The sequence below is a fragment of the Nannospalax galili genome, unplaced genomic scaffold (assembly GCF_000622305.1).
Source record: "Nannospalax galili isolate Female #2095 unplaced genomic scaffold, S.galili_v1.0 scaffold136, whole genome shotgun sequence".
Taxonomy (NCBI): Eukaryota; Metazoa; Chordata; class Mammalia; order Rodentia; family Spalacidae; genus Nannospalax; species Nannospalax galili.
The window spans coordinates 2,231,130-2,241,171 of NW_008340872.1; the positions used below are offsets into that span (position 1 = coordinate 2,231,130).

General features: G+C 42.5%; 1 protein-coding gene across 3 annotated transcripts in view; it reads right to left on the bottom strand.

Moving 5' to 3' along the window:
- The window catches only part of Smim11a (small integral membrane protein 11A), a 48,183-nt gene that overhangs the window by 31,589 nt on the left and 6,552 nt on the right, over positions 1-10,042 (bottom strand). For all 3 annotated transcript variants that reach the window (XM_029564882.1, XM_029564883.1, XM_017798895.2), the window contains exon 2: positions 4,228-4,334. In XM_029564882.1, coding sequence (XP_029420742.1) covers positions 4,228-4,334 — 107 coding nt within the window. The remainder of the gene's footprint in view (positions 1-4,227; positions 4,335-10,042) is intronic.

Sequence of the window (10,042 nt, forward strand, 5' to 3'; positions counted from 1 at the left end):
ACAACAGGACAAAGGAGTATGGTGGACATTTACCCTGCAAGAGGAACAGCTCAGACTGCTGATGTGGCTGTCACATGCCTCCTCCTAAGACCTGAGGCCTACCCCCTTGGCCCCCATAAGCCTCTCACGCTTCTTTCCTGAAGGTTCACATTCCAAGGGCAAACTCTTGACTTCATGTACACAAACTAGGTGGAGGATGTGCCATGTTGCCATATAAACCTCCCTAAGTTGACTAGGCTATTCCAGGCTGGCTGAAACCGACTCGCTCTGAACAAGGTGCCGTCTTCGAGGTTTCTCATCTCTGCAGATGTACTCTGGGGCCCTAGTATGATGGGGCCCACATTATAGTGCGTGGTTCTCCACAGGCAAGCCCCCGTTCGAAACTTGAGGAATATGTTATCTCAACAGGAAGTTAGAAACCAACTTGAAAAGGAAATGCAACTGATAGACACAGGTGAAGTGGTTTTGATATTTATTTTCTTTCATAGAGACTGGAGAGGAAGAGGCATGAGGGAGAAGTTTCCGGCCTGAGCGGGCAGGAGAGCAATACCAGCAGAGGTCAAGGGCACTACAGGGCTAAGGAGTTTGCCCCTTTCCTGCCCCTTCCAGACTACTGGGCTTCAGCTGGGTTCAATTTCCCTCCGATCTTTCTTTTTAGCAAGCTCCTTTCACCTTTAAAATACACAGAGCTGCAGGGAGGAAATGACTATTGTTGATATGGGTAAGAGCAACACCCCCTGCGTGTGTGTGAGTGTGCATGTGCGTGTGCGTGTGTGTGTGTGTGTGTTGCATGTGTACACACATCTGTGTACAGGTATGCTTGCCTGTGTGTGCATGTGGAAGCCAGAGGTTCAGAGGTTGACTTTGAGAATCTTTTCTCATTCTCGGTCTTATTGTTTGAGACAAGATCTCTACTGAACCTGAGCTCACTGTTTTGGCTAAACTAGCTGGCCTGAAAGTCCCTAGGATCTGCCTATCTCTGCAACTACCCATGCCCAGTACTGGGGTTACAGGTATGGGCTGCCACACCCAGTTTTTTGGGTGGGTGCTGGGGATCTGAACTCAGGTCTTCATGCTTACCCAGCAAGCACTTTACCAACTGAGCCAACTCCCCAGCCCAAGATCAATGCTCATTTTTAAAAACATAACCCTAACCCGTGACAAGAAAATGGTGGACTGTTAAGAATAACGAGGCTGTACTTGCTTTTCCACAGGCAGTGTGACCTGCCAGCCTCAGTCCACAGAGCCACAGAGGCTACAGGTTGCACTGGGGACTACACAATTCCTTCAGTTTCCTGGAGCTTTCTGCCATTGGGGCATGAAAAAGGCCATTTATTGCTGACACTAAGAAGAAAAGACCAGTTTTAAACATGATTCTGCTCCCCGAAGGCCATGGTACTATGTCTACCTGGAGCTGGGAAGGTCTGAGCAGCTTCTGTTCCTAATACAGGCAAAGACTCCCTTTGACACAAGTAGGATTGGTCTGGGAGGCCTTAAGACACAGGAATTTGGAAAAAATGCAAACTTCTGGGCTCCATTCAGACCTCCTTAAGCAGAAGCCCTGGGAGTGGGTCCTGCAATCACTCTGTGACTAGTCCACAAAACACACTTGTCAAGTGTGAGGCCCACTCATGCTCACAACCTGGCTGATATGGTTTAGCACTGCCTCTCACTCTTTCTCCCCAAGCCACCGTGGTGAGTCAAAACGCCCCAAATCCACACTCCACACTACATTTAGCTTCTTCCCCTTATACCTTCTGTCTCGATTTTCCTTCTGGATCGTTCCACTGCCACTTCTGGCTCCCAAATGCATTCTCAACAAACTCTCACATGGTCATCCCCTTCACAGAACACACTCTGTGTCTTAATATCAACAGGGCTGTTCCCAGGGAGGTGAGTCCCTCAGTCCTTCTGAAGGGGTTCTGGGGTCCTGAAGCCCTGCCCACCACAGAGCTGGGGGAGAAACTTACCAGTTATTCTTGCAAGTGAAAGTCACTGAATGTTCTGAGTAAGAAAAGGCTTATAATAACTGAAAAAAATTAAGATCCTATACTTGAAATATACTACATTTTCATATATTGGAAGGAGACATACCAGAATTAATAGCATCCACATCTGGATGGTGAGGTGGCATACAATTTTTATTTGACTTTGTACTTTTCAAAGTGGCTACAATAAAGATTTCTTTCAGTGGTTACTCTGTTTTCTGAGACAGGGTTTCATGTAGCCCAGGCTGGCCTCAAATTCTCTATGTAGTCAAGGCTAGTCTTGAACTCCTGGTCTTCCCTGAGTGCTGGGATTACAGGTGTGCACCATTGCCTGGCGAAGTGCTGTCCTCTTCACCAACCTCCACTGGCTTTAGACATTTAAACAGATGCTCTCCCTTGTCTCTAAAAATGCTGCTGCCACAACTCACCAAATGAACCAGCTAATAGGCTGGTTCTGCTGTCCCTGAACTCCCAACAGCTGAACCTCACATTTTATAGATCTTCATATTTATTTAGTTCAAGTTGTCCTTGATGTTCTAATAGGTAATTTGTTTATAACTTAAAAACAGGTTGTTTCCATGAAACCTGAGTTGAATTCTTTGTGAGACTCAAGTTTGATAGAAAAAGAAAATGGTCTTAGAAAATACAGGATTATGGAAGAGGATCATACAAATCTGCAAGGTTTTGTACACAGATTGCTTCCTGAAATCTTAATCTACTGTTTCAGTCAATTCAGGCTTGTATGTCAGAGTTATTAACAACAGAGGATTATTCCTCTCAGCTTTGGAGGCTGAGGTCTGAGATTACTAGAGCATGGTCATGTTCTAATGGAGGGCCTCTTCTGGGCTGTACTGCAGACTTCCTTCTGTCCTCCTGACAGAAAGAGGGTGAGAAAGCGTTCTGTTGCTGTGATAAAACATCCTGACAAAAGCAACCTAAGGAAGGAAGGGTTTATTGGTTTTGGCTCACAGGATACAGGACATCATGGTGGTAAGTTGTGGCAGCAGCTTGAGGTGACTGATCACATCATATCAACAGCAGGAGACAGAAAACAAAGCAGTCCAGGATCCTAACCCGGGGAAAGTGCCACCCACAGTGGGCAGGGTCTTCATACCTCAATTAACCTCATCGAGAGAATGGCCCCAGAGACCCATCTCCCAGATGATTTTAGATCTCATCAGTTTGATAATGAGAGCAACCATCACAGGCAGTAATCCCACTCAGGAGGGTGCCACTCTTATGACCTAATCAGTTTCCACAGGTGCCACCTCCAAATACCATCACACTAGAGTTCAAGTGCAACGTATGAATTTGGGGCCCAAATTTGGGGCCCACAAAGTTTCACCCACTGCATCCACTTTAAAGAAACAAGAATGCGGGGCACTAAAGGAAGCATCAGAGGCCTGGTTTCTGCAAGAAAAGTGAGGTGAGGTGGCTCTGATGGTAGTGAACGCACATCAAGAAAGGTTTACCCTTCCAGAAGCTGGTAAACACATGTAAATTTGCAAGCTTTAATTTGAAACAAAACATCAAATATAACTATACTTTTGTGTAGCTTTTTTTTTTAAATTGCTCTATGCTCACCAGGTTCCGTGGATTGTTACAAATCCATGGTGACACAGACAGCCCTGGTTAAACTCAGTGGGTCACGAAACAAGAGAAAAAGACATAACTGAGGGAGAGGGCCTTGTAGGGAAGAGGGAGTGGACAGGAGTGGGAGAGATTAGAAAGGCTGGGGTACAAGTTATTCAGAATACATTATATACACGGATGAAACTGCAAAAGAGCAAAATTAATAAAAACTTGTTCGATTGCTACAGAACTGTTATTCTTAATTTTTTTACAACCATGAATGCTATGGCTCACATATACAATACCCCTCAAACCCATGACTTGGTGTCTAGAGTGGTGCTACTGGAAAGTGCTGGGTCTTCAGGGAGTGGGGCCTTCTGGGAGGGAGGTCCTTAGGTCACTGGAAGTGCATCTGCAAAGGGGACCCTGGGACTTCACTGTCTCTTCTTCCACTTTTGCACACTGGCTCCTACGTGAGAAGCTTTATCTACCACTGTCCCCTGTCACCGCCACCTGTCAACAGGTTCAGAACAAAGCTCTTAGATGGGAATTTCCAGACCCCCATGAGCTAAATAAACCAGCTAATCTCAGATATTTCATTATCATGACAGATATAAAACGTGGAGAGGAAAGCAAGCAAGCTATACATGTTTAAAATTCTTCTCACCTTCCAGTTCATGGTGGGCCAGCTGTGCAGTTCACGCTTGATCAATGCAGTCCCCAAGACAGGTGCAGGAGATGAAAGATGAGGTCCAAGGAGCTGGAAGATCTGATCTGAGGGAAGGAAGGGAGGAAGGAAACAGGTCAACATGGAGCTGCCAGAGCAGACCACCTTAGGAAGACAAGTCTTTGATGGAGAGAGGGCCTGTGAGCAGGGAGCAAGCTATGCCGAGGCAGGCTAGGAACTCTCAACAAGGTGACCCAGAGTCTGGTAGAAGAAAGCTCTCCCTAACAGCTCTTCACAACCCCCAGCAGAGGTGACAGCTCTGCTCCTGAGAGACATCTGCTCCCATTCCATTCAGGCCCAAACACATAAGCTATCCCTCCACCCATCTCCTGACCTGCACACAAGCTGGTTTGGGGACTAGCATTTTGTTTCTTGGGTCCTCTTGGTGTTAACTGAGCTCATCCTGGCTTTAAAAAAATTATCTGGAGGGAATGGAACCAATGATAGAGCAGAAAATTGTCCTATGAAAATAATCCATATCTAAAGATCCCCCTAAAGAAGAGTGGAGACCTAGTAGAGGTGGAGCTGGAAGTCACAGTGGAGATACAACCAGAGTCTAGGACTTGCATGTCTCGCTGTCCTTAGAGTATGGCACCTACCCCCAAGAGCCAGAATATTGGAGATTTGGATTGAGAATCTACATGCTTTATAAGTGTAATTTTTTCTAAGACTTAATGACTATAGAATGTTAACTACAGCTTAACTCTACTGTGCCAAGCTGTGCTACCATGCTTAGATGAATGAATTCATTTAGTCTGCATTAACTGTCCTATGAGTGATCATTTGTTATCTCCATAAAACTTAAGCGATGTATACAGGCTGTCCAGGTAGGGCTGGGATTTGAACCCATCTCTTACCAGGTATCTCTGTTTGGACTGGGTATTTCTAGGATCTAAGCATCTTGTTCAAAAACTTGAAGATGGACACAGATAGGAGAGTGGAAGGAATTTTATTCTAAAGCAAAGTGACAGTATAGGCCAGATACACTGCAAAACAGTAACAGGCTACTTGGGCTAGAGTGGCCAAGAGGCCCTGACTACTACCCAGGCTGTCTTCCTTTCTGGATCCAGGAGGAGTTGCTTGCTAGGAGTAAGGTGTAGGTGGTCCGCCTTTTGGTTTTAATTGATGGTCTTGGGTTATATAAGCCTTAGTTCACTGAGCATGTCCTTTCCCATGATGCATTTTATTTTAATTATATGCCAATTGTGCATAGGCATAAGAGGGCAAATAGGGGTTTTCCCCTAAAATTTTAAGGACAAAATCTGTCTTATTGCACATGTACCCCAAACTGGTTAAGTCTGGATCTGGCCATGTCCTCTAGTTTCACGATTCTATTTCAGGATGTGTTCACTCACCAAAAGGGAGTTACTAAGTAGGAATGACTTACAGTTTGGATAGAATCTGCATTAATGACATTTACTTAACCTTGTACCCAGAAGCTGTTTATAATGCAAACAAGCTCACTGAGCCATGTGCTCTTGTGACCCGGGTACCTGACCTTGATCCCGGGAGACCCCACTTTGCCCTCCACCCAAGATAGTGAATGTGTGTTGCTATGCTTAAATTAACACATCACAGTGCAGAAAGCAGCAGATTCATTTCATATTCTCATCAGATGCAGTGAGAGTTGAGAAGAATGCTTGACATTGTATATATGAGACATTTGAGGCCTAGGGATCAAAGGGCACGATTCTCTGGTAAGGGTGGACCTAAGCTTGTAGTCCCCCAATTCATGCTGGAGAGACTGTTTAATGAAAGTATGGGTGAGGCCTGGCTTAGGAACACAGTTCTGTGAGATATCAGAAGAATGGGGGATTCTGAGTTCGGGTCCGCTCTTGGCCTTAATGCTGAGTCAGGCTGATTCTTTATTCAGGTATAATGTGGCTTAGTAATATCTCAACTAAAGGTTGCTAGGGAGTTTTCTGGTGGAACTTTTAGGATCTCTTAGGTATAGTATCATATCATCTGTAAAAAGTGATAGTTTGACCTCTTCTTTTCCAATTAGTACTCCTTTAATTTCCTTCTCCTGTCTTATGGCTCTAGCAAGTTTCAAGCACTATGTTGAAAAGGAGTGGAGATAGTGGACATCCTTGTCTGGTTCCTGATTTTAATGGGAATGCTTCCAGTTTTTCTCCATTTAGAATGATGCTGGCTGTGGGTCTGTTGTGTATGGCTTTAATTATGTTGAGGTATGTTCCCTCCAATCCAATTCCCTCTAGGAGTTTGAACAAATCCATGCTGAATTCTGTCAAAAGGCTTTCCTGCATCTATTGAGACAATGCTGTGGTTTTTGTCTGAGTCCATTTATATGATGTTTGTTGATTTGCATATATTGAACCATCCCTGCATCTCTGGAATAAAGCCTACTTGATCATGGCGAATGATCTTTTTGATGTGTGTCTGTATGTGGTTTGCAAGTATTTTGTTGAGAATTTTTGCATCTATGTTCATTAAGGATATGGGTCTACAGTTTTCATTTTTGGTTGTGTCTTTACCTGGTTTGGATATTAGAGTGATGCTGGCTTCATAGAAAGAATTTGGGAGTTCTCCCTCTGTTTCTAACATTTTAAATAATTTAAGTAGTATTGATTGGAGGTCTTCTTTAAATGTCTCAGAGAATTCTTCTGTAAATCCATCTGGGACTGGACTCTTTTTAGTTGGGAAGCTTTGTATTACTGTTTCAATTTCCTTGTGTGTTATAAGTCTGTTTAAACTGTTCATCTCTTCTTGGTTTAACTTTGGTGGTTCCCATGCTTTTAGATACCCATCCATTTCTTTTAGGTTTTCAAATTTAGCAGCATATAGGTCTTTAAAGTATTCTCTTATAATGTTCTGTATCTTTCTGGTGTCTGTTGTGATGTTTCCCCGTAGTCCCAGCACTTGGGAGGCAGAAGCAGGCAGACCTCTGTGAGTTCAAGGCCAGCCTGGTCTACATACTGACTTACAGGACAGCTGTGGCTACAGGGAGACCCTGCCTCAAAAAGACAAAATAAAAATCACTTTTTGCAGTTGATATGGTACTATACCTAAGAGATCCCAAAATTTCCACCAGAAAATGCCTAGAACTGATCAACACTTTCAGAACAGTGGCAGGTTATAAAATCAATCTACAAAAATCAGCAGCCTTTCTATATACCAATAACAAGAAATTGGAGAAAGAATATAGGGAAATGCTCCCATTCACAATTGCTGAAAAAAAAAATAGAGAATCTTGGAATAAATCTGACCAAAGACACCAAAGATCTCTACAATGAAAATTTTAAATTGTTAAAGAGATTGAGGAAGACACCAGGAGATGGAAAGCTTCCCATGCTCATAGATTGGAAGACTTAATATTGTGAAAATGACCATCCTACCAAAAGCAATATAAAGATTCAAGGCAATCCCAATCAAAATCCCCATGACATACTTCACAGAACTAGAAAAAAAATCCTTAAATTCGTATGGAAGCACAAAAGACCCCGGATAGCCAAAGCAAGCCTGAGCACAAAGAGCAACGCTGGGGGGATTACTATACCAGATCTCAAAGCATACTACAGAGCTATAGTCATAAAAACAGCATGGTACTGGCACAAAAACAGACACATACATCAATGGAACATTGTTGACGACCCAAACTCGAGTACACACAATTTCAGTCACCTGATTTTTGACAAAGGTGCCAAGAACACACAATGGAGGAAAGACAGCATCTTCAACAAATGGTGCTGGCAAAACTGGCTCTCCACCTGTAGAAGAATGAAACTAGATCCTTATCTTTCACCTTTCACAAAAGTCAACTCCAAATGGATCAAAGACCTTAATGTGAAACTGGAAACCCTAAAACTATTAGAAGAAAATATTGGCAGTAACTTACAAGCTATAGGTGTAGGAAAAGATTTTCTAAATCAGAAGTTGCTCAGGAATTAAGATCAGCTATCAACAAGCGGGACCTCATTAAACTAAAAAGCTTCTGTACAGCAAAAGAAACAATAAAAAAAAGTGAATGGAAAACCCACAGAGTGGGAAAAAAATCTTCACCAGTGACACAGCTGACAGAGGTTTAACATACAGAATATATAAAGAACTAAAAAAACAAAGACTCAAGAAACCAAATGACCCAATTAAAAGATGGGCTAAAGATTTAAACAGAGAGTTCTCAAATGAAGAAATAAAGATGACTAAGAAACATCTCAAAAAGTGTTCAACATCGTTAATTAGGGAAATGCAAATTTAAACCACCATAAGGTATCACCTTAACCCAATCAGACTGGCTAGGATCAAGAGAACAAATGATACCAAATGCTGGTGAGAATGTGGAAAAGGAGGAACATTCATTCACTGCTAGTGGGATTGCAACCTCATGCAGCCTCTATGGAAAACAGTGTGGAGAACTCTTAAAAAACTAAAAATGAATCTACCATATAACCTGGTTATACCACTCCTTGGCATATGCCCAAAGGTCTCATCCTATTGTAGAGACACTTGTACAACCATGTTTGTTGCTGCTCTTTTCACAATAGCTAAGGAAGCAACCTAAGTGCCCCTCATCTGATGAATGGTTAACAAAAATGTGGTATATTTACACAATGGTGTTCTATTCAGCAATAAAGAAAGAGGAAATAATGAAATTTGCAGGTAAATGGATGGATCTACAAACTGTTACACTAAGTGAAGTAACACAGACTCAGAAAAACGAACAACTTTGTTCTCCCTCGTATGTAGATCCTAGCACCAAATCCTTTTAAATTCCACGTCCTTTTAATAAGATGATGCTGTACAGCTGTCTCTTCTGCATGAAATAACCATCATTATGACTTCAGCTGAGCCTGATTGCTAAACATCATCACAATTGGGCTTGTTGATGGTTGTGCTCATTCATTAAAGGAGGGCCAAGCAGGGTCACTGGACCCTCACTGGAGTATCCAGTCACTCTTCCCAGCCAACTGTATGTAATTTGGCCTGAATCACACATGGTCTCCTGACCCCTTGAGGAGGGCTAACGTATACAATCTGGGGAAGGCTAGGAAGAGAAGGCATGACCCATGCTGGGTAAAGGCTTTCCAGTGTGCATACCCTCAAGTCATACATATACCTCAGCAACCCCTCAGTTATCTCGGTAAGTAAGCGCAGTAATTTCATTGGTTCCCCAGTAAAAATTCAATCAAACATTGGCTTGACACTAGAACCTTAAAAGGGAATAAGCATTTCTTAGTATCCCCAGGAAAATAATTTTCACAACAGGTGGAAATTTTTTTTTAATGCTTTTATGTCTCATAATTATTTTTTTTAAAAAGAAAATGAGAATGTAAAAGATGTTAAAAGGATATGGGAATGGAGATATTTTCCAAAATAGAAAAAATGAGAAAGCCTAAGCAAGCAATGAAGGTCTGTGTAGGTTGTTATGATAGATAAAGGATGAGACAAAAATGATATACACATAATCTTAAATTTCTGTGGTCATAGTTTAGTCAACTAGTTTAAGGAACAAAATACATATCTAGTCAAAGTTTATCTGAGAGAATTTGGTTTTTTATCCAAGCTTTATCTACATAGCCCACGGTAATTAAAAGTACCAGTATGGATGTTTAACAGCCATACTTTGAGGCCTATACTAATCTGGTCAGAGGGACTTAAAGGACAGTTTTTGCCCCTTGCCCTCCAAGGTTGACTAAGTCCCAGGAGACTATGCAACATCTCTCAAAATGTCCTGTAACTGTGCTGAGTCACCTGTCCTCTTGTTCAGGGAGGACATGCAGACCCCATGAGATGGACT